The sequence below is a fragment of the Myodes glareolus genome, chromosome X, assembly GCF_982192425.1.
Source record: "Myodes glareolus chromosome X, mMyoGla1.1, whole genome shotgun sequence".
Lineage (NCBI taxonomy): Eukaryota > Metazoa > Chordata > Mammalia > Rodentia > Cricetidae > Myodes > Myodes glareolus.
The window spans coordinates 84,368,975-84,394,603 of NC_142053.1; the positions used below are offsets into that span (position 1 = coordinate 84,368,975).

At 47.9% G+C, this 25,629-nt stretch overlaps 1 protein-coding gene across 1 annotated transcript; it reads right to left on the minus strand.

Annotated features, from left to right (window-relative positions):
- On the minus strand, positions 1–24,444 carry Nalf2 (NALCN channel auxiliary factor 2). Its single transcript, XM_048417682.3, is given in 4 exon segments — positions 1–183; positions 185–507; positions 900–1,071; positions 23,584–24,444. Coding segments are annotated over 4 exon segments (1,404 nt in total). The 3' UTR covers positions 1–135.
- Between the last annotated feature and the right edge of the window lie 1,185 nt (positions 24,445–25,629).

Here is a 25,629-nt window from a genome sequence, read left to right on the forward strand (position 1 = left end):
GTAGACTGGGGGCAATATATGGTCCCCCATTTCTCCTCCACCCCCACCTGGTCCTACGTTTCCCGTGGGAGGTGCTCCCTCCCTCCCCAACCTGGGGCAGGGCTGGAGCTGATGTCAGTATGTGGTGGAGGTTTGTCACTCTTCCTCTAGGGCAGGCAGTGTCTCCAGCCCCATTCCCCCCCCCACCCTGGCTGCTGGAGAAGGACACTACGGTATGCAGGAGCATAAGAACAAGGACACAGAGCCGGATCCTGCTGGGACTGAGGCAGGAGCCCCCAGAAACCGGCAGCAGGGAGGGTTTGTTGCTGGCACGGCTCGGGGGATCATGGCGGGGGTGGTAGTGTTGGTACTGTTGTTGGTAGTGGTGGAAATAGGAATGGTGGAATTGCTGGTGGTGGGTTTTGGGGGGCTCAGAGTCCTTGAACTTCTTCTTCTCCGACTCACAGGACACCCACTGCACGTCACAGCACTTGGTTTCCGGCCGCTTTGGTGAAGTATCCATCAACCCTGCCAAGGGAGAAGGAAGCTGTGTGTGTTGGGGGGTGCTTTGGGGGACCATGGCTCTGCCTTATCTGAAAGGGGATGTTCAAAGCTGAGGCTCAGGTAGCCCTACTCAAGAAACCCTCCCTTCCAACCCTCACATCTTCCCTTTTAAGTTCTCTTCTTCCAGGGCTGCACCAGTTTCTCCAGAGTGACTTGTGGCTCAGTATATTCTGAATAGATATGGTCACTCTGCTCTTTCTGTCCTGTTCCATTTGGCCCTATCTCAAACTGGGGACCTGATTGCCCACTCCTCTTGACACTGACCTCCATCTAGCCTGACTCCCTTTGATGCCCTTCTGTCCCCATGCCCCCAACCTCATTCACTTCCTCCTTCTTCCCCAGGGCCCTGAGTTTACCTGTACAGATAAAGCCAGGGAGGCCTCCATAAACCATTTCTTCATTGTCAGGGAGGATAAAGGGGCACCGGGTCTGCACCTCCAAGCAGTACTGCTTGCAAGGCACCCAGCTCTGGCATTCCTGCTGGGTCACACTGAAGTATTCTGAGCACAGCCAGGCCTTGTAGACAGCCTGTGGAGGAAAGAAAACAGCATCAGCCCGTGTGCCATGTTGGGGAGGGGTTCTTGGTCTCCCTATAGGGCTAAACCAACTTAATCCCAGAGTTTGGAGGAAGCCTTGTTAGAAGTGTCTACATCCCATCATAAGATGTCCCATTTCAAAGCCAGGGCTCCTGAGTTCTCTAATTCACCACCATCGAAGATTTAGAATTGTTGGCCAAAATCACACAATTAATCCTGTGTCAGAATAGAAGGAATGTTCCTAAACAATTCATCCAACTCTATCATTTTACACTTGGTTCAAAGAGGCGCTTTGACCCCTCTGAGGTTCCCTATATATAATGAAGCAAATCTCAGCTCCATTCAACTTGATAAACATTCCTTTGCTGATGGTGGTAAGCTTCTAAGTTCAAGAAAGAGATGAGAACAATTCATGCTCTACCTCATTGGACTACTTTGGACTACACAGTATGGCACATATGAAAATGTTTTATAAATGTTAAAGGGCAATACAAATGTGAGGGGTTATTTTTAATAAAAACTGGAATCTGCCTTTCCAGGCACCACATGTGTCTTTGAGCTCTACTTAATCCAGGCTCTGTCTTGTTGGCTTCAGCCCTGGTCTGGAGCAGACACCATGGCCACTGCTCCATTGCTCCTGGAATCTTTTGTTGTGGCTTCCCTCCATCTGTACTCTTTCCTTTACCTAGGCCACTGTCACCCCAAGCTGGTTCTAGTGAGAAAGCTCCCCTGCTCCATACCTTGTCTCCCCTCAAGTCTATGCTTCCTCAGAAAAACTCGAGGCACTTAGGGACAGATAATCATTTGTCTTAGGGATTGTGCTGTGCATTGGACAGTACTGAGTAGCATTCCTGGCCTCCACACATTAGATACCAGTAGCAGTGTCTCCTCTTAAAGAATGTCCCCAGCTTTAGTCCAATGTCTCCTAGAGGAAGCCAAAGCCACCTTTTTGAAGATCACCATAATCTCTCACCTGGATAACAGATGCCTCCCACCCCCACTTTTGCTTGTTCCAATCTACTGTGCGAGAATGAGAGTGGAATCAAGCTGCTATCAAATTATGTTACCCCGGTGCTTCAGGCCCTTAGATGCATTTAGACTAAAAGCCTAATATCTAAGCACAGACTTCAAAGCCCCGCACACCTCTGCCATCTCTCTCCAACCTCATTTTCTATCTCTCTTCAAGCCCATCATGCTGCACAAAGCAGGTTTTCTTTTTCTTGAATGTGCCCTACTTCTTTCTACCTCTGGGTTTGGCACACACGATCTCCTGGCTTGGACTGTTCCTCACCCGACCGTTGATATACATGAACCCTTTACATCTTTCGGGGCTCAGGTTAAATATCCCTTCTGCCGAGTGTCTCTTTCAGTACTCTCATCAAAGGACACAACCCTAATGATCTTAACTGTTTCTTCACCATAGATGTGACTCTGTCTGCATCCTTGTTTAACTTTCCGTCAGCTCCACTAAACTGTGAGCTGCATAGAAGAGCATGAGCTTCTTTATTAACCATTGTGCATTCAGTGCAATATACATTTTAAAAATCTCATGACTGAATGAACAGGATAAGTAAATGAGGACAGGTCCCTTCCCCCATGAAAATTCCAGTTTCATAAGTAGACACACCTAACAATCTGTGACATATGACTTATCCCACAACAAGGGTTGAACGATGATGGTTCCTGGTAGCTAAGATAATAGTAAACTGGGAAAATTTTCAGTGAGCAGACAGCAGTTGAGATTGGCTGCTATGAATATGGTTTAATTAGTAGAATTATACCATAATCGCACATAATGCACAAAGTTCTTGGCTCGATCCTTTAGCAAGCCATAAATAGGTGTGGTGGTACACTCTTGTAATTCCATCCTGTATTCAGTCCCTAGAACTGTATAAAGTAACTATGGTGGTGTTCTTGTAATTCCCACATTTGGGAGGTGGAGGCAAAAGGATCAAGAGTTCAAGGTCATCTCTCTCTACATAGTGAGTTTTCAGCTACTGTATCAGAAAAAAAGGGTCAAGATTGGGCTCAAAGGATTTTTATAGATAAGATGTGCCAACAAGGCGACAGTTTGAGCGAAGATATAGAGATGAATGAGTACACATGGGCCAGGAGAAGAGAATGGCTTCAGATGAACGGCATGGAAAGGGGACTAAACTCTTGTTCATGGACACCTGAGCTCCTTCTAAGTGGTGACCATGATAAACAGTGCTTCACCGGATATCTTTGCAGACATGTCTAAGTCGAATGGACACATCTTCGGTTTTATTTATACAAACTCCTAAAGGCGGAACAACTGAGATGACATATATCCAAAAGGAGGATAATGGAATCAAAAAGAGAGGGAAAACAAACAGGCAAAGGTAAGAGACAGGGAAGGAGCTGGAAGGGCAAAAGAAGGCAGTAAGGAAGGTGCTTAAGGGGTAAGAGGAAGTGGCAGTGGTACATGCAGTAAAAGAGAAGATCGTAAGGAAGAGGATAATAAAAAGTAGGGTACACAGGATGAGAGATGATAGTGATCACCCAGGTAAGATAACAGCTGTGACTAAGAAGAGAAGGAGAGACAGAGGTGGAGGGTGTATGTGGGGTACACAGAGTAAGAGTGAGGTGAGTGTGAGAAAGGGGTAAAAGAGAGCAGGAAGATAAGCCCCCGCAGGGGCAGAAGAGGGAAGATGGGGGCAAGGGGGGATGCTGAGAGAAGGGATCACTAACAAGATGGGAGCAAGAGAGCATGGGGATGGAGAAACAAGGACAGGAATAAATGAGAAAGATCCATGTTAAAAGAAGGCTCGACAGCCGAGCAGAGGTGGTGCCTGCCTTCCATCCCGGCACTCAGGAGACAGAGGCAGACGGATCTCTGTGAGTCTGAGGCCAGCCTGGTCTACAGAGTGAGTTCCAGGACAGCTAGGACTGTTACACACAGAAACCCTGTCTCGAAAATCAAAACAAAACAAAACTAAAACAAACAAACAAAAAAGAGTCGACAATTGGACAGAGGAAAGGGGAAGCAGAAGTGAGACAGAAAAGAAACTAATATCTCAAGAGCCAAGGGCCTCAGCACCCAAGAACTCCCTCCATCCCTCCATCTTCTGGGCCGCTAAGTGCCAAGGTGCATTTCTGTCCACAGCCACAATCCCACTGCAGCAGCCTAGACCAAGAGCCCACCTCACTCTCTCCCTAAACTGTGTAATCAGCCCCCTGCTCTGAGCTCATCAGTGGAGCTGGGGCTCAGAGGACCCTGGGGGAGTCTCCTTGGCTCTTCCAGTCCGGTGTTTCTGTCTCTGGCCAAGGAGTTCCCAGTGACAAGCCTGCTCTCCTCAGGGGTGACTGCAATTAGCTCAGTAACAAACTACAGAGTCTGGGCGCTCCCTTCATCTGAGAGGGTGGGGGAGGGAGAAGGGGTGGCCTGACAGTGGGAGTATGGCCTTTCTCCTTAATTAGCCGACCCCCCTTCAGTCCTCACACCCCCAGTTGGAGTCACCATGGCAACAAGTGGGTGAGCAGATTGCCTGGGGAGGACACCAGGCCTGTGGGTGGTGAGGCAGGAACAGGCAAGAAGCTAATGAGGGGAATAGAAGTAGAAGAGCCACAGTGAGCTCAGAGGTAATCGAATTCCTAAGCCCCACAGCTGGCCAACTGAGACACTGCTGGCCCGTATGCTTTAAGGTGGCCTGGGAACTGTTTCAGGTGATAAGTCTGGTTTGCAATGCTACCACCTGGCAATAAGGCCACCTTAGACCCCGAAACTCTGTTCCCAAGATCGTCTTCTATTCCTTATCCTATCTCGCCAGTGCGGATGATGCCTGTGTCAGGTGGCTGGCTGGCTGGGGCTGGGACAGAAGAGCAGTGCTGGGGAAGAATAGGAAAGGGCTATAAGGGCTTGCTGAGGTGAGCATTGTAGGAAGAGGAGGAAGTGTCTTAGAACCAGATAAAGGAAGTTGGGAGAACACTGGAGACCTTTTGCTCTCAGATTCTTAACTCTGGCTGTATACCAGGACCACTAGAGAGTTTAAAAGTATATATACCTGCCTGGTTCACATGGCATTCAGACCAACAAAATCAAAATCCCCGCAGGCAGAACCCCACACATCTGTAATTGGAAAATGACCTCAAGCAATTTTCACCATGCAGCCAGGGTTGAAAATGTCAGTTTTACCATTATATTGCTGGAGAAACTGAGGTCTAGCAAGGGGAGAAGAACTTGAGTATAATCACATAAAATAGTGGGAGAGAAAGGAACTAGAAACCCGCGTTCATAATTCCAACTCCAGGAATCTTCTTCCTACTGAAAAATTCTGTCAGTAACTGGATCCTCAACTAGGGGCCAGACACCAGGGCCTAGATAGGAGAAGACAGCTGAAAAGAACAGGCCTATTCTAGAATTTCAGAATCTTCAAACTCAACCCATCAGAATGCCTTCTCCTTTATGCCCTGTTCTCTGAGTGGAACCATCCTACATCCTTGAGAGAGCAGGGATAGGGAACAAGAGGTAGTTAGGAAACCTTGAACTACCAGTACCCTCTTTCCCCACCTCAGTAGGGCCACCACAGGTCTCAATCAAGTTCTGGCTGCTATAACCCAGTTGCTATGGGAACTGGGAGGGGAAGGAAATAGGGAATAACTAGAGGGAAGACCAATTAACCCAAAAAGGAAGCTAGGAAGTCTGTCTCACTCCTCCTCCTAGCTGGGCAACAGAACCACACCTCAAACAGGAGGGATGAGACAACGGGGATCCTCACCCCTCCTGGGCCCTGCAATTGTCAGTTTAGGGAGGAGTGGAATGACCCAGCTAGCCTTATCCTCAACTTATTGGCTTGCAGCCCTGGCCAGGGCATTTTCATTCTACATTCCTCTACAAAGAAATGTCTGACTTCACAGAGGGCTGTGTAAATGCACAGTCACACCCCAAAGTCAGGCCTCAGGGCCAGAAGGTTTAGAGAGAAGAGGCCATTGGCAGCTCTTAGATTTGGGGCTAGAATGCTCTCCAAGGGGAAAGCTTCAGTTATTTTCCAACCAGGAAGCAAGCAGTTTCCTTCCTGATTTCCAACTCACTTCTCTCCCTAGGGTCTGTTTCCCCATCCAAATCTTCCCTACAGACCCTTTCTTCATGGCTGCTTATTTTCTTAATGTACCCATGGGACCCCTGGCCAGGAGCCGCAGCTGCAGTGTTTGTAAAAGCAACTCAGCAAGGAGGGCTGAGCTTAGGACAAAATCTACCGGTCTGCAAAAAGCCACAGAATACAAGCTACCAACCTAACCTCAGTTTTTACCCCTAGGGAAACTGAGGTTCATAAAAAGGGAATGACTGGGTTGGAGATTTGAGAGACACCCTGACTCCTAACTTGATGCCTTCTTGCACAGAACCTATGAGCGAACATGGGATTATGGGAGGGGCTCTACCAGGCAGGAGAAAATGCTTTCCTACTCTCGACTCCAACAGAGTTGGACCAGAACAGAGTTAGGCCAGTGTCAGAGTATGGATGTAATTCAGCAGTAGTCCGCTGGGACTGGTAAAGTCAGAATCGGATTAGAGGCATTACAAGGCAAATCCAGGTTGTGACAGGGCTTTGCTTTAGGGTCTATACGCCACAGCTGTCCTTCTTAGTATGAGCAGTTATGAGTCACAGTGGCCTGGTCTGGCCTGCAGGAAAGGTGGGGGAAATAGCTGGAGAGGTGGGCGAAAACCTAAAGCTAGTCCGGTCTAGAGGGTTCTCATACTTCCAAGCCTCTTCGACCATCTGCTTGAAGGCCGGATGTGACCAGTCTGGCCAAGGGCGGACTAATGGAGGAGTATTATCCCTAATCTGGGGACAGTTCGGAAAGGGCCTAGATGCGTGATGGCAATTAGATGAGCGTAGGAGGCGAGTTCCTAACTATTCTGTAATGGAAAGGACTGTGAGAGTCATCACTCCACCAAATTATCCACCCCATCATCACAGTAAAGTGCCATGCAGCTTCTAACCGTAAACACTGTCACAGAGAGCGCCTGCTTTCATAGGTAGCCCTTGGCTTCAGAGAACTCTGGTGATTCACGAGGTTCTTCCTTCTTTGGAGTCAAAAGAAATGCCTTTCTGTGACTTCACTCATGTATCTTACTAGCTCTTCTGGGGCCATATATCACACTTACAGCCCTGTTCCTCGCTTGAGCCAGCTCTTAGGAATTGATAAACTCTGAATCTAGTCTTCCTCATTCATTTGTTCGTACGATAAGCACGCCCTGGATACCCGAGTGCCTGGCTCTATGCTAGGAGTTGCAGATAAAGGGGATGAATAGGACAAGATTCCTGTCTCGAGCAAGGCAAACAGCCATGTGAATTAATCAGTATAAGCTTCTGTGTGAAATCGCATGTACTTGCCACCATGGTAGGATAACGGGAAGAATGATTACCTGTGTTTTCGAGGCTGAAGGACAGAAAACACATTTCCATGTGGGGAAGGCTTGAATTAGGACTTGAAAGCGGGGGGGGGGGGGGTAGATGCTCAATAGGTGAATTAGAGAGGGAATAAAGTACTCTTCAGGCACGGGAATCAGCAGGCGTAATAACCTGCAAGTAGGAAATAATTCTGGGCTCAGACAATGCAGGTAGCTCAGTGTAATTAGAGGGTGCAGACGGGAAGTTATGAAAAAACAGGGACGGCACAGGAAGAACATCACCATACCAACATGCCTTGGATACTGGGGAGGAACTAGGATCCTTCCTATAGGCAGTGGAGAGCTTTTAATGTGCTAGAATAACTGCTTATTTAAATATGTTTACTCCTAGCCTGGTGTAATCCCTGCTGCTTAGTAGGCTGAGGCAGGACTATCACAAATTTGAGCCAATCTGGGCAAATTAGTATGACCCTGTTTCAGGGGTTAGAGGAGGTTGCCTATCACTTTTGTAACTAACTTTTCCGACTTTTGTCTGCAAATGCGGAGGGCTGAGTGTTAACATTAAGACTGGAGGCAGGGAGATGAGCTAGACTATTATGAACGTCTGAATAAAATGCTATGAGGGCCTCAATTAAGGCAGCAGCAGCACAGTTTAACATTTGAGAGTACAAAAAATGTAAGTATTAAAATAAGGTGAAGGTAATAATGGATAAATATATTTTATGAGTATAGGAACCTCTCCTAACAGTGAGGTTAGCAATAATGCACACTAAATGAATGAATGTTAAGATACAATATTAAGGTTTTTGAGAGACTTTGGTTTCACAATGGTTATGAGAACGATCCAGCAAAATTTAAAATTTTCTTGCCTGAGGGAAAAAATTGCGAGGAAGGAGTGGACGTGAGAAAAAATGTTAATGAAGTGAAACCAACAGGATTACTTATAGATGCAGAAAACAGCCAAGGTAGATGGGTCTAGGGCAACTACTAGACTTCCAGATTGTGTGGTAAGATGAATACGATTTCATTTTAGTCTTTTAAAAATTGTTGTTTTGAGACAGAGTCTCATGTAGACCAAGCTGCTCTCAAACTCACTAAGTAGCCAAGGTTAGCCTTGAAGTCTTATGATCCTCTCCCCTCTACATCCTTAGTGCTAGGATCGAAGGCATGTGCCACCACACCTACTGGTTTTGTTTATTAAGGAAAGAGATGCAGGATGGGTGTATCTGAGAATGAAGATGAAGTCAACTTGGAGACATGTGGCTTTGAGGTATATGGGGGGGGGGGGTCTACTAAACGGAAATGTTAGGGATGCAGCTGGACTAATGGCCTGAGCTCTAAAAGAAGGATCTGAAAGTGATGTGGTAGCACATGCCAATCAATAATCCTAGCATGTAGCTAGGAGTCAGAACAAGGGGGCTTGCTGCAAGTTCAAGGCTAGCCTTGTCTACATGGTAGATTCCAGGAAAATCTGAGCTACATGAGACTCTATCTCAAAAACACTTAAGTAAAAAAATAAAAGATGCGGATCTTGACAAAGATCTCCAAGTCATGGGGAGCTGAGGGGTTAGTTATTAGGAACACAGTAGGACTATGCTTTCTTTTTGAAGTTGGGCATGATCATAAGCTGTACATAGTCAATCAAACCTGCCTTGAAGTTATACAGATTACTTCTGAGGAGACAGTTTAGGTGCTGACACATGTTTGTCATATTCTTTCTTCCGCTTCTAACTGTGGAAGCAAAGTTGAGATCGATGATCCCTCTTTCCTATACAGTGATCATTATAAAAAGATGCTTCATCCCTGATGGCCTGTCTTGGGCATGAATCAGGACAAGAAATAACCATATGTTGTATTAAAGCCTCTGATATTTGGTGATTACTTTTTATGACAGTGTAACCTAGTGCACCCCAGGTGCTAAGGCAATATAGAAGTCTAGGGAGGAGACAAAGAGCTCCTTTGTAGACAGCAGCCTTGGGGAAACACTAACTTAAGTTCAGGTGGAGGAAAGAAATAAGATGAAGATGGAGGAGTGGTTTAAGAGGTTGGAGGAGAACTGGGGCTATAGCTCAGTGGTAGAATATTTGCTTAGCATGCACAAGGCTCTGCTTTGAACCTCCAAAGCAATTAGAGGAGAAAAGGAAGAGAATGGCATTTTGTAAATTAAGAGAGGAGAGAATGTCAAAGACTGGGGGGGGGCAGCCAGCAGATAAGGATTTCTGTAGGTGAGAACACATTCGTTTGGGTAATTAAGATACAGTCTCCTCACAGTGAGAACAGTTGCAGTGGAGCAGCAGGGGAAGGAACAAGACTGGAGGAATTTGAAAAGGGAATGCAAGAAAGAAAGGTAGAGGTAAGTATGTGTACACAAAGCTTCCAAGAAGCCAAACATCCCTCCAGGTTTCCCAACCATTTCAAAAGATGGAGTTTTTAGTTCCCTCTTCTGTATGGTCATTCAGCCACAAATGCCACTGTTGTTGGTTTTTTTTCTGCAACTGAACACAGTCCCCAGATATGTTTATTGACACATAGTGAAAGAACTATCAGCCTGCTTGTTCTAGAAACTGTTTCTGTTACTGTAGCTTGAGATACACTTTGCTCTCTGGGGGAATATATCTTAATCTACTGATAATTCATTGCAGAAGGAGAGGGGGGAAACTTGCCTCAAGTATAGGACCAAAGAGATGACCTAATTCAAAGTCACAGGATAGAGTCCAAGCTTTCCAATGAGACATCGCTAAGACTTTAGGCTTGTTGAGAACAGAGATCATATCTGACTTTCAGGTACATTCCTTTAAGGGTCTCACAAGGTCTCTTGATATAGACTGTAAGATGTATGCATAAGAAGCTGTTGGCCAAATACCTGGAAACCAACTTTCCAGCAGCTAGCCCAATGTGAAGAACTCCAAGAAAGGGAAAATGAAAATAATTGGTTATGAATATGTCTTCATGGATTTTTACAGTGGATGAAGAAATTGGCAATATGTTAGCAAAATGTCAAAGAAAACCAAGCAAAGGGGAAACAAGTGGCTATTGTTAACTCCAAGAAATCAAGTTGACCAAGGAATGAAATATTAATCATACAGTCTTACATTGGTAGATGTAAACAATAGTCATAAAATTAACAATGCAAATAAGTTAAACTGCTAGAATCAGAAATTTGGATGCACCAATATTAGATGTATGAAAGGAGGAAAAGTGTGTGCACACATATGGTGCTGTCCATAGTAAGAGAGATAAATCTTCCTCTAACAAGATTTTTTTTTAAAAAAGTCAATAGATAATTTAAAACAGAAAAAAGAAATAGCATATTGACGTGCCATTTAGAAATGTGAAGAAATATTAGCAAAACAACAACAAAAACAGTCAGAAGAATCAGAAGTATTTAACACTCAAGAGTGAGCTCAAGGGTGAAGCATAGACTACTGTTTCAATGACAAGCATTCACATTTACACATTATTAAAAAGACATATATACACATGTTGTGGACTTTTGTAGGCTTATATGTGTATTACACAGAAAAAAATCAAGTAGCATTGCAATATTGGCATAGCATTTAATACTGTGGTGGCAAAAACAAAGACAACCAGGAAAGTTTCAAGTCTTTAACTCTGAAGAGCAAATTCAGGAACAACTGGAGACATACACACATACACGTGCATATGTGTATCATGTGTATCGTGATGGTAACTGAAAATTATGAACATGTATTACTTCGATAAAATGAAAAAATAAATAGAAAGATACCAATCTGCAGTCAAGAGCCTCAAAAGCAACAAAGCAAAATACTGAAGACTTGATATAACCAGCGTTGCCAGACTCAGTCCACATGGCCCTTCCCCAGAGGCCCTGGGTCATCTAGCCCATCACGAGTGTCTGGGCTCTGGACTCCATCCAGGTGCACTTAACAAACTAAGGAGCAAACGAGGAGTCTTATAGACAAAGAGGGAAGCTTAGATGGGGGGAGGGAAGTTTCTGAGGCTTTTTGCACAGTGGTTATGCTGGTCACCACAGGAATGACATCAGTGTGACACAGGCAAGTACAGCATCTTTTGAGTTGTACACACTCCTCTCTCGGCAGCACACTTTTTTTTTTTTTGCTTTTGTTTTATTTATTTATTTATTTATTTATTTACAGAAAGCCATCTTTACCATCACTTAGACCACTGAAAAACCAGCTCCCTTCTCCTGCCTCCCTTCCCTCCTCCAGGTAGATGACAGGCTGGGAAGAACAGAGACCTGGTCAAAGGTAACTATAGCCATTCTTTTGCTATAATGTGAATCACGGACTTTGGGAGACCTTTTTCTCTCTCTCCACCTGCTACCTCACCCACCGAAACAGGTCTTTATGCACTTACTAAAATGTCTCCAATTGCCTTCTAGCTTCCAATTCCCACCCCCACCCCAGACACTTTACCTCTTCAAACACCACTTCTTCCTCTTCTTCAGCAGCCCACCTCAGTGTTGAGAATTTCAATTGGGTATTAAGCAATCGTTTGGACTAAGCACATCTAATTAAGATGAGAAAATAGCTACCATTTATTAAGTGCTTACTGTATGCCAAACTCTATTCTGAGCATTTACTCCTGACATTTATTAACTCATTGATTCCCCATAATCACCCACTGAGGGACAAACAAATCTTTACAGATAAGGACAGAGGACCAGAGAGTTTAAATAACTTATCCAAGGCTCATAGCCAATGATAATCACAACAGTAGTTAGCATTTCTTGAGCACCTTCTACCACAAAGACACTGTAAGAAATTAGGATGATGTCCGTCCTTCAAGCCTCACAATGACTCCATTTCTTCGTTTTGAAGGTTAAAAGTGGGGTTCCAAGTGAGAGCAAAGGCTAGCTAAGAGGGTGCCTGAGGAGAGAGTTCAAACTCCAGGATCCACTTTGTGGAAGAAGATAACTGGCTCCCAGAAGTTGCCCTTGTGTGCTGTTGGATGTGAAACCCCCATTCACGCAAATCAGTATAATTTTAAAATGTCAAAATGTAATGCAACAACTGGCACAGCAACCGCTCTACAGAGAACCCCTGCACTTGAGTGCGCCAGCTCTTCTATGCCAGCCATACTGCCCTGGGGACAATCCATTCAAATTTGCCACCATCAAACTTTGTTACTCAATTTTTTTTTGGGGTGTAATTTCAGGTCCTGTTAAGGAGTGGTTTCTAGACTTGGATAGAGAATGACTTTCCAAAATCAATCTATCCATCCCTCTTCCTGTAGAAGTAGAGTTTGATTTGTACGTGGGTGCGAGGGGAAGGACATTCGGATTCTACAATTCTTCCGCTCCCTATCAAAGCACTCCAGTCAGACTGGAGATGTAGTTCAATGGTAGAGCACTTGTCCAGCCAATGCAAGGCCAGAATTCAGGCTCCAGTGCTGCAAACCAATAAACAAGAAGCAAAATAAAGTCCCAAAGTATTCCTTTCTCCTCTTCCCCTACACACACGCACAATTAGTTCAGACCTGGAAGCTGTCTCTAGTAGAAATGTTTTGTTGCCCCGAGGGCATGAGTTCTGTCCCCATCTGAGGGCTTCTGGGAATCTGGAATAGCCTTGTCCTGGAATACTCAAATGTCAGAGACCAGAGAAAAGGTGACATCTTATGCACCCCACATAATTGCTCCTTTCCCACAAATATTCTTCATCAAGAAGCCTTGACTCTAACAGATGGGCAGTCAAAACTTGGTTCTGGTTCTGGCTCTGCCTCTGCCAATAACTAGCTGTGTCAACTTAGACATATCACTGGAAATGAGCTGTGACCATTAATTCGCTTATGACTATGAGCCAACTACATCCCCTCACCCCTGAGCTGCAGCTTGAATCTGAGAAGATGGTTGTTAAGTAAGCTGCACGGGTGGTGGGGAGTTGGAGTCAAACATCTTTATCTCCAACAGGGCTGCACTCAAAATCCCAGGTGTGCTCTTGTCAGTAATAAAAGCACCTGGCAAGGTTGTTGACCTCCCCGACCCACCCTTTCCTGAGAAACAAGCTGTGTCCCGCTAAAACAACAGCTCTGCCCTCGCCTCTCTGTAAATGATGTCTGCAAAACAAAAGTAGAAAGCTTTATCCATATGCACACTAGCACAGACTGAGTAGTAGTGCTGTCTGCCAACATGCAGTTTCCAGCGCCAACTCCATGGGCTAGATGACTCCAAGCCATTTGACTACTCTGCCACTGTAGTGTCCACTGCAAAAAGGGGACAGTATGTGCACACTTCACAAGGCCTGCGTAAGAACTAAGGAAGATGAAGGACGTGACTGACATGCCTGGGACGGCGCCCTTCCTTTTCATTCTCCCATTTCAGCTCTAAGATCCAAGCAGCAAGTTCTGCAAATCTGCCACAAATGTGATCAGAAAAAGGGTAATATCATTAATCCATATGAAGGGGAGCAAACAAATTGTTAATAAAAGCAGAAAACATGAACTAACAATTCACAAACAAGCATTACAAATGACTTATAAACAAGAGAAACAAATGTCTAACCAAAAGAACGCCAACGAGAAGCTGAGGTTAGATCATTTTTCAAGCAAATTAGCCTCACATTTTTTTGTTGAGGGTATAAACTAGAATAATCTAGTAATTTGAAAGAGATTTAGTAATGTATGCCCGTAGCATTAAAGAGGTTAATAATGTGATTCTGTAAGTCTAGTTTTAAACTTCATTCTACAAAATGGATGTTTATACTTCCATTTGTATGCAAAACAAAGACAGAGTCATTTTGTGTAGTTGTTTATGTAAGCTTACAGAGAAGGAGAGGATATACACAAAATTGTTAACATTCGCGACCTTAGGGCAATGGAACTAGGAAAGACTGAATAGGAGGATTATTAACATTCTCTTTCTAAATCTCCATATTGTTAGATTTGATAAAATAAGCATGCATCATTTGTGATTCAAAAAACTCAGCAAAGAACAGGAATAAGGAAAAAGAATTGAAATAGTCTTTATTAGCAAAAATCATAGATTGGAAACAAGTCTATGGCCAAAGATATCCATCACAGGATTATTTATAATTGTAAAAAGTAGGCAGTAATGTAAATATCTAATGGTACATGGCCTGTTAAATCAATTATGTAACTTGTGACAGAATATCATCCACTCATCAGGGATGGAGCTTATGAATATTTAAGTACATGGAAAGGTACTCAGAGTGCCGGCAAGTTAAAAAGACCTACAATAAAATATTAGGTGACCATTAGGCCACATCAATATGGATGTTATTAAAAGAGCCCAGAAAATCACAAGTGTTAACAAAGATGTAGAGATTTGGGCCCTTGCTCACTTCACTCCTGGTATGTATGTAAAATGGTGCAGACTGCAAAATGTAAGAATGGAGTGGAAAGTGACCCAGCTACTCTAGAGACCTGGGAGACCGTTACTCAAAAAGTTACCTATAAGCTGGACACAGTGGTGCATGCCCATAACATCAGCACTTGAGGCTAAGGACAGAGGATCCCGATTCAGGGATAGTGTAGACTACATAGCAAGACCCTGTCTCAAAAACAAATCAATAAAATTTCAGCATAAAATTATCGTATGTCCAAGTAATTCTTCTCCTAAATATATTCAAAAGAAATGAAAACAAGGACTCCAATATTAGTAGAACAGTGTTCTTAACATTATTCACAATAGTCAAAAAGTAGAATAGTTCAAATATCTACTAAGAAATGAATGGATAAACTAAATGTGGCATATGTACACAATGGAATATTATTCAGTCATGAGAAGAAATGAAATACTGATAGATGCTAAAACTTCGAAGACCCTTAAAAGCATCACATAATATAATAAGCCATGCACAAGGACAAATAACGTACGACTCCACTTCTGTATGTTATCCAGATTGTCAAGTTAAAAGAGATAGAAAGCATATTGTTGGTTGCCAGGGAATAGAGTGAAGGAGAAAAGGGGAATTATTGTTTAACAGGTAGAAAATTTGTGTTTGGGAGAATGAAAATGCTTTAAAAGTAGTAATGAAATGGAAATGTACTCAATGCCATTGAATTATATCCTTGAAATGCTAAGTTCTGTTACGTATACTTTATAACAATGAAAACCCCCTACATGTCTCTAGGTCCCTTTTCTCTACTATAGTTCTTATTTCTAACAGTTCTCAAAGACCGCATTTTTAATAAGCAAGGAAAAATAAAGATTTTGAGTCTATTATTTGAAGAACCAACTAATTTTGAAGAATTAACTTGAGTTGAAAACTGAACAGACATACTTCACCTTTTACAAGTTAGCTGGGTAGATGTGCTAACTGCTTCAAACCAAGTAAGATGGAGACACTGGAAACACTCACACTAACATATGCCCTTGTCTCACGCAGAATGTTATGGGCCCCCCTTCCTTTCTTTTTCCAAGGCAAAGACGAGGCATCTCAGACTAGGGACTCAACAGAATCCTGACATGGGAACTGGACATCCAGAGTCCAGGCAAGACATCATCTGGTTTTTAGGTGACAAGATCTCACTGTATTTGTTTTCCCTTTCGGTTCTACCAGCTACCAGTGTGTGCTGGGGATGGGGTGGGGCTCCAGCGGGCAGTAGGCCTGTGTAGGGCACCTTCTCCTTTTCTGCTCTCTGGCTGATACTTGCAGTAGACTGAGACTAAGAAACTAACAGATATACCTTTTTTTTAAGATACGTGGAGCCATGCTCTTCCCTTCTTCTTTGCTAAGCCTGCAGACGAGGAAGGCACAAACCTCCCCTCATCTGATCTTCCTGTTACTATCCTAAGAGGACACCTCAGTGATTGCCACTGGGTCTTCTTTTGAAATCAAATTTTTAATGGATTTTTTTTGAGAACTTCCTACACGTGTACTGCATTCACATCACTTCTACCCCTCCTTTATCCCATAATGCCTCCCATGCTATCCCTACTCCCCAATTTATGACCTCTTTAATTATTATTGGCACATACATACAATTGCACATATAGAAATCTGCTAAGTCCATTTAATGTTGTTCCTATGTTTATGTGTTTAAGGCTGACCACTTGGGATTGGATAGCCTATCATGAGGTAAAATACGGCTGCCAAGAGAGGGAGAAATCTGTTGCTGGATCTTAAGGACAAGAAGCAGGTTCCTTGAACAAAGAGGTTGCTGGTGAATCTGAGCTACTCCAGAGGGTTCCCTAAATTTCCAATAGGTTCTGCTAAGCCTCCCATATAGCCAGCCTAACTTCTCACCACAGTCTATTCATAGCTAGCAGGGCATTGCCTCCAACAGCTGACAGAGAATATTAACGTCTTCTTTATACATTTGTGCACTGGGGAAAGAACGAGGTTTTTAAACCCAGCTCCCTGTCCTATGTAACTTAAGGAGGTCATTTCTTCTTGCTGAATCTCAACTATTACATTTGTAAAATGGGGATAATAATGGTGCTTTCCTGCTAGGAACATTGTCAAGATTGAGTTCACACACACACACACACACACACACACACACACACACACACACACACACACACACATCGTCTAGGTTTTCAAAAACTTGGGTTTTTTTGGTTTTGTTTTTAACTTCCTTTTCTTATCCCTTTCTTCTTTGGAGCCAGCTGGACTCATCTTTTGGCCCAAAAACTTGTGGCTCAGATTCCAGATCCCATTTCCAGAATCCATTTGAACAAGAACGTTGGCTGTGGCAACCCTTCTCCTTTTGTAGTAGCTCCTTCTCGCCACAAGCCTAGCCCACTGAATGCCCTCGCTCTTCCCCCTAAACCCTACCTGACTCAAAGTCTCATAAATTCAGGCTTCTCTGAACTCTCTCTTCTGAGCATGAACAGAACACTGATATGTCAGTCCTTGAATAGCCCCTGGTCTGTACCCTGTAACCACAGGGATGCAGACGTAACCATTTTCCAGGGTTCTACCTGACCATTGTTGGAGAAATGTGTTTGTGGGCCCCCAGATTGTGCAGAGTCCCCAGAAGGAGGGGTGTCTCCTAGCATTCAGCACACACTTGCAGCTGGCATGCCATGTGACTGAGAGGAGCTGACAGTCAGGTTAGTTGGCCACTCTACAGAAGCCGCAGGTAATTAGCCTTGGTACATGGGGCTCACAGAAGACCTGCCCCAACAGTAAAGTTTTTCTAAGACAACCCCAAACCCCTGAGTTTCAGGTGTTGGCCTACATCCCCAACCACATACAGTGGAGTGGGTGTACTTTATCTCTGAGATACTAATGTCTACAGAAGGCACCAGCACACATTCACATAGTTTGGGAGCACCCTTCCAGCCTTCTTGATGTAGTCAAAGATCCTTGACTCTCTTTTGATCTTGGTCCCATCCGCTTCTTATCTTTCCTCATCCCCGCCCCATGTTCAGCGAACACTTCCAGCCAGAACAATATTGGGTGGCGGGTTGCTGGGCACCTTTCCTCCCTCCTTACTTCCCACAACCCCATCTTCAGGAGATACCAGTACATCCTTCCTGAAGGTTCCCGTTGCTATGGTGACTATAGTAGTCAGGCCACCAGTTTGTAGGAAAGATGGGACGTAGCCACGAAGACTAGGATGTACCTGTGTGTCTATGTATATGAGTGTGCGTGCATGCCCTGCATATGTATATGTCTGCCTTGGGTAGGCTGGAGAAAGGGAAGAAAAAAGATAAGAAAGATCAGAGGAGAGGATGGAGGGGGAAAGGGGCAAAAGAAGAGAAGATTGGAAGATGAAAGAAAATCAGGACAGGAAGAGAAATGGAGTGAGGGAGATTAAGTGTGAGTAGAGTGTGAGGGTTGTAAGGGGCAAGGGGACATGGAGGTGCCAAGGGCAAGAAGTATGGTGCCAAGGAGGGGAGGCAGAGAAGGGTGTGAAACCCACAGTAAAAGGTGGCAGGGTTGGGAAGCTGGAGGTAGACGGAGAGTGGATGTGGCATTCAGCTGTTGGAGTGGGACAGGAGGCAGTCGGGCCAGGAAGACAAGGGGTAAGTTCTGGGATAAAGCAGAGGTGTGTAGATACATGGATGAGTGTTAGTGTGGTGTGGGATGTGGTTTGGGGAGGGTCGAGGGTCATAAAACACTGTCCGGCTAGTGCTCACTGAAATCTGGATAGGAATGTCGAGCCTGGCCTACAGTGTAGGCAGAACATGAGGGTTGGAGTGGAGGGCATGGGTCAGGATGTAGGTCAAGGATCTAGAGGTGTATTTCAACAAGTGACTACTTTGTCACTCCCAGCTGTAATTTACTAGCCCGTGTCCCAGCTGTAAGCATTGCCTCTTCTCTGTGCCTGCTCTTAGATGCTGTGCCCATGACCTCTCCTAGATCACCATGTGTGCAGTCCTTAGTGATGATGAGACGAACTGCTCTGGACCTGGAGGCCCCGCCCCTAGGGCCAGCTTTGCTGTGAATCCCAGGAGGCTGCTTATTAATGGCTTCCGTTTCCCTCTGCCTCCAAACAGGGGCCGGGGACCCCTTTCTGGCTTTAAGAGTTCTGGGCCAGAGAGAATGCCTGGGCAGTAACAAGAACCACCACTCGACTTAAGACTCCTGCCCTTCGCCCAGTACTTCAGTCCCCTTGCTTTTAGTTCTCATGATCTCCAGTGTTAGCCGACAGTCCTGCTTGGCAGGAACGCTGTGCAGGTGGGAGGAGAGAAGGCAGTGAGGCAGAAACAGCTGCCAGGCTGGACTGGAGGAAGAGCAGGGCCCCAGAGGGTATGGGCAGAAGGCAAGGTACTGGCTTTGGCAGTACCCGCCCTCTCCCTCTGTTGGGGTGTTGAGGCCAAGTCTCTTTCCCTAGCCTCTCCCATCCAACACTGTTGATCAGGGTGCAGGCTCTACTTTAAGGTCTAACCTCTGTTCTGAAGCAGACCTCTGAGGTCACCTGATCCAATTCCTTCCTCCATGTAAATAGAGTCCTCGAGTCATCTCCACAGCATTTCACCCAGCAGGCCACTTGTATTGGGCCAGATACTTCCTAGGGACAGGAGCTCTAAGGCGGTCTGTTCCTTCTCACAACGGAAAACAGAAGGGAGAGTGTCTGACGTGCTAAGCCTAGATGCTGTACAGACTTCTCATTAATACTGAACTTACAGAGCTTTCCTGATGAATAAGCCCCATTGGACAGATGAAAAAGTGAGGCACAGAGACTTGAGGTTCATAGGTTCAAGGTTACACTGGTAAGAAGGGAAATCTAGGTTGGAATGCAGGACTTTCTGTGAAGTCCCTCAGGGCCAATCAAGACGTCCTCCCTTTTGAGGTGTAAAATCTGAGACCATACCTTCCTGAGCCTCCTCTTTCCCAAGTCAAAGTCCTTTAACTCTCTCCGGGGAATTCAGGTTCTAGCCTCCTTCTCAACCCCATCACTTGATCCGTCCCAGTATCAAACATGCAGGCTGCCAGGTGGGTGTCAAACAGTCTGGAGTAGATCGGCACTAGCCCATCCTTCCGCAACTAGCTGATTAGTGCAGCTAATGGCTGCCAAAAGAACTGATGATGTCCCTCCTTTTGGGCCTCTCGGCCTTCTTGGAGGACGAGCTCTGAGAAAAGAAGCCAGAGTTTGCTCCCATGCCCTCACTCTCCTCACCCTGAGTGTTGTGAACAGAGAGGAGGAAAGAGACAGAAGTGGGAGAGGCAATCAGCAGCAGGCAGGGCATGGCAAGATTAGGAGGATGGAGATGTGGGAGGGATTTGTATGGTAACCCTGGGCAAGGCCCGAGGGAGTGAGTGAGTGAGTGAGTGTGTGTGTGTGTGTGTGTGTGTGTGTGTGTGTGTGTGTGAAGGAGGAGGGGATTCACCGGGAAATAAGGAAGTATCACATCATCCTCAGACCTAGGAGAGGCCAGTATGGGGATGGGCATTGACTCGGGTTAGCCTCATCTCTGTTATGCGAGAGGAAGTCAGTCGCACATTAAGGAAATGTTGCAGCTGGTACTAAATTGGGAGGTGTCATAGGCAGCAGCGAGGACAGGTATGATTCTTGGGGCCTTGTGAGGCCCAAAACAGGGGCAGACATCTCAGAGGCAGAGAACGGGGTTTCTAGGGTCACATAGGAAGGATCTGGCCAAGGCACTTAGAACAAGGGCCCTGGGAATAGGGGGTCACCTGGCTCAAGAGCCAGTCTCCAGACTTGGTTTACAGATGTAGAAGAAACCTTATCCTCCTAGGATTTCAGATTGTCACTTAAGAGGATTGTGGGTGTGGGGCATTATCCCCATGGGATCCCACTTGGGGTGTGGGCTGGAAAGGAGGGCTCTGAGCTCAGGGGAAGGCTAAGTATGGGTGAAGAAGGCCTGTGAGAAAGTGGGGTGAGTGGCTGAGGAAATGGGGACCAGAACTGTCTTTCCCTTTCATGCCATCAGAAAACGGGACTAAAGACTACAGGTTTGGCATGAAAAAAAAAAACTCAGGACCGTGAGGGGTGCGATCACCCACTGATACAAGGGGACTGATCTAATGAGAGTTCACCAAGGCCAGTTGGACTGGGACTGAACGAGCATGTGATCCAACCAGATTTTCTGAATGTGGCCGGATTCTCTGAATGTGGCTGGCCCGGAGCCTTTCTGAAAAGCCATTGACAGTGACACTGGGACTTGTTTCCTCTGCATATACTGGATTTTTGGGATCCAGTCTGTTTGGATACTCACATTCCTGGACCTGGAGGGAGGGGGGAGGAACTTGAACTTCCCACAGGGCTGGAAGCCCTGACTCCTCTTAGGGATGGAGAGGGAGGAGGAGGGGGAGGGGGGAGTGGGAGGGTGTTGGGAGGAGGGGCGGAAATGGAAACTTTCATAATTTAATAAACTTTGAAAAAAAAAGACTACAGGTTTGGGCCTCAGCTGGAGGAGAAAGCTTTGGAAGAGGTGGAAAACACAGAGGAATTGAGGAGTTGCCACAGCCTTGTGCGAGCATAAGACAGGAAGAGCCGGGAGAACTCTCACTCGGCTGGAGAGGAATGAGCCAGGAGAGAGGGCCTGGGGAACTTGATAGGAAGCCACTGCAAAAACAAGGGATTAGCATGAGGACAGGGAGCTGGAGTGCTGGAATGCCTGCTCCTTGCTGTGGGGCAAGCTGTATGACCCATATGTGCCTCGGTTTCCTCATCTGTAAATGGAGGTAACCTGGGCAGTTGCACTCTCATAACATACGTGAATGACTGAAACATTAAATCTATGCCAGGTGTTAAATTCTTAGTACAAAATGCTACTAGCCATGCGTTCCCATGTAAATATCACAAAACACTCAGGACTTTGGCAGGGCAAGGATATTTTTCCTGCATTACAAATGTGGAAACAAAAGATTAGAGGAAGTGAAGTAATGCGCCCCAAAGCAAACTGCTAACTAGCCCTCGACAGCGGTGATAAGACCTCCAGAATCAGAGAGAACCACCGCCTCCTCGGACACCAAGCTGCTTTGCATCAGCAACCAATGCGAGGGATTTTAATTCAGTGTGAGGTCAGATGGAGCTTGGAGCCAACTCTAACAGGGAGAAACCCCCATAGAAAAGTTGTGCCATGGTTTTCATTCATTTTGGAGATTGAAAAAGAACGATTGTGGCTATAGGCTTGGAAAGAGGACTGCAAGATATGGATATCATTTATTCTGTCTGCTAGGGGACAATATCTCTCTGCTCTCACCGAGGGTATGTCAGTGGCAGGCAATTAGAGTTCGTGTCTCTAGCCCTGTATGACAAAATGTGTCTTTCCTCATGTGATTGTATGCATGTCTCTGACACCATAGGGAGAGGTATGTGGCATGCTGCCTGCTTCAACAGCTCTGTTTATGGAAGTGGCAACCTCACTGTTTCTCTGGATGACTTAGTCTGGAGTATTGCTGGTGGTGCATGGCTGTGTATGTTTGTCTCTCTGTCTGTACACCTTTAAGAAGTGGAATATCTCATTTGGTAGTGTGAGTGAGGCAGTGAGTCAGCTGAGGCTGAGCGAGGCGGGAGGAGACTGCTAGGTTACGAGAATAGGAAAAGGGAGAAGGAGAAAGTGAAGTCGGGCTCTAGGAGCTACTCCTTCCCTCCCCAGTCCTCCACCCCAAATCCCTAGGGGGCCCACAGAGAACAGCAGAACCTTGCAGAAGTCCACAGGAGCAATGCTTGCTACCCCTTCTCAAAGCCTGGGGAGGAGACATCTAGACCAGGGGGCAACTGCCTTTCTCTCCAGCTGGTGGCCCCCAGTTCCAGAATGTGTGAGACCCACCTGGTCTCATTGTCACTTGACCTTTTTGACCTTGCTGTGCTCTTTCTTCCCAAAGCAGGCCACCTGGCCAGGCAGGAAAAAAAAAACAGGGAAGCAGCTTCAGGCCCCAAATGTGCACAGCCCCACCTACCTACTATACAGAAAAACCCAACTGAGGGTCAAGAAATTTCTAAATACCCAGTTCTTCCGGAGGAAAGTCCCTTCTACAGTTATCTGTCCCCTGGTTTCCTCTAGATGCCCATCCCTAACAGACAGAAATCCAGCTTTTCCTGTCGCCAGCCAGGAGCCCTGGGAGTTTTGTTTTGTGTTGCACCAACCTTCCACGGCCCCTCCACAAGCTGAAAAGCCATGTTCCCCGTGCGTTCTCTCATCAGAATTCAGAAGCCTACAGGTTCCCTCCTTAAGAGAAGACAGGCATCCATGGGCTCCCCTGCCTAGGATCTGGCCAGATATCTCAGGTCGTATAAGGTCAACAGTGTGGTGTACCCTGTCACCAGGCGTGGCCTGGCCTCTCATCCATTGGCAGGAACCAAAGGGTGAGGATTAGGTAGTCAAATATTCTTCCTCTTGCTGTACACCCCCCTCCTTTACGGCCAGTCCCAGAATTAATTCTAGTCGAGGAATGGGGTTCAGGGCCAACTAGGATGCTGGAGACTGGGGAGTACAGTCTCCCACTCTCCCCTGCAACCACTTTGCCAGTCCAGGGCCCTACTCCCCCCCTCATGCGGGAAGGGAAGCAGTGTGCCAGAAGCTCTCCAGCCTTAAAAGGTTCAAACCTTAAACCCGAAGGAGTTGACCCGAATCCCTACAGGTCCCTCTCTAGGGAGGGGTTCTGAGTGACACAGTGCTACACTGGGAACGGTGGGAGTGGTGCGATGGATAGAGAGGGGAACCTCCCCCCCACCGCTAGTCCCACTGCCACAGAAACTGCCTCTAGCCAGGTAGCTGTCGTGGCGTGGGTCGCTAATCCCTACCTTGCAGCCTTTCGTGCAGGACCGGATAGAGTACTCTTCTGCCTGCAAGTATTTATGCAGCACGAGGTCGAACTCGTCATATTTTTCCTGAGCATGTCGGTCCAGTCGCTGGTACGCCTCGATGCAGCTGCTACATACCTCCCAGGTCCCAGAGCCCGGGCTGGCCACTACGGCTAGCAGGTCCCCCAGCAGGGTGTCCAGACTGCAGTCCAGTCTTTCTGGGCGGTCCATGCCAAGCAGCAAGTCCCAGACCGTGTAGGTGTCGCAAAAGGAGAGAGTGAAGTTCCGAAAGTGGCCTTTGAGCAAGTTCTTTTTGGCGGAGGGGAACTCAGCCGGGGTACGGGAAGGGGCGTCAGGGGGCCGCAAAGGGGGAGCCGGGGTGGTGGGTTCAAAAAGTCTCTGCAAAGATTCCAATTTGGTGCAAACTGCGTCCAGCCCCGTGGGCTCTGGGACGCCGCCGCAGACCCGCCCGGGGCCAACGGCGGGGGCGGCTTTGGTCAGGTTGCTGTATCGCGGGCCGCAGGTGCCCGAGGACGCTCTGGGCTCGCCCGGCGACGGCGGTGACAGCGGCTGCACCGCGCGAGGAGGCACCGGCTGCCGCTCCCGGCCGGCCCCCCAGGGCGGCCGCACGGCGCTGCTCAGCTCCCTGGCCCGGGGCCGGGCCCCCGCGCACAGCCACAGATGGTCAGCGAGCAGCACGGTGAAGAAGAGCAGGGACGCCAGGGACAGTCGCCATCGCTGCGCCCGCTCAGAATCGGCGCAAGGTTTGTCGCTCGGCCTGGGAGCCCAGCAGCAGCAGCAGCAGCAGATACTCAGCGCGGCGGCGTCTTTCCCGGGCCACATCCAAGCGCCCCTGAACATATTTCAGGGGGGTCCGGGCTGGAGGGAGTAGGCAGGCGCGAGGCCGGACGGCCGTCTCGGGAGGGCGGGCTGCGCACCGCTCCGCGCTCCTCAGCGCCGTCCAGGCTCTACCTCGGGGGCTGCATGGCGAGGCAGGCCAGCCGGCCCGGGGGACCCCGCTTAGACCGGAGTCGCGGGGCGCTCTCGGGTCGTCCCCGCGCCCCTCCCGCGCTCCCTCGCTGGCAGCCGGGGCGCCGCCGCCCGACCCGCTAGGCGCAGCCAGCCGTCCCGGCGGGGGGCGGTGCGGGGCACTGGGGCGGTGGCGGCTGCGGCGGTGGCGCCGCACTCCTCATAGTGTCGGGCCCCTCGGCTGCCCCGGGCTCCGCGCCACTTCACTCCGTGCCACCGGTGCCCTCCCCGACTCGCACTCCGTCCCGGCCGTCTCGGCTCAGCAGCGCGGCTCTGCGCCCCTGAGCGCCGCCGTGCGGGCCCCGCCGCGCTCCGCTCCGCTCCACTCCGCTCCCGTCGCCCGCGCCGCTCCACTCCCGCCCGTCTGCCCGCTGCCCGCTGCCCGCTCCGTGCAGCTCCCTGCCTTGCTCGCTCGCTCGCGCTTCTCCTAGGCCGGTCCTTCGGGTTTCGCTCGCGCTCCGGCCGTCCGCTGGGGCCGGTCCCGGGTCGCCCCTGCTCCTGCCTCGGCACCCGCGGCTCCCGGAGTTCCGGCTCGGGCGGGCCACCTGGCTCCCCGCAGCGCCCCAGACGCCCGGACGCGGACGCCCCGGCTTTACTTAGTGCGCCTCTCGCTTCCGCCTCTGCTTCGCACCGCTGTGGCGGCCGCCCAAAGGCATGGCCCCGTGGCTCCCGTTGGCCATGCCCCCTCAGTCTGTCGCCATCTTCCGCTGTGCGGAGAACACCTTGAGAGCCCGTGTGCGAGTGTGTTTGGGGGGGAGCAGGGCGGAGAAAGAGGCACCGGGAGGAGGAGGGAACGGGACTGGGGCCCCGACTGCGCCTGCGCCTCAGGACTCCCCCCTCCCCAACCCCAGCCCCCGCCGGCCGCAGCCTGTGCTGTTTGGGGATGTTTCCAGTCCACCCCCAACTCCATTCACTTCAGCGCCTCCGTTCATCCGACCGCTCCCCGCGTGCACACGCCACACGCTGAGTCCCAGGCCTGGCACTCCCCTTCCCCCCACCAAGCCGGGCGCCAGCCTC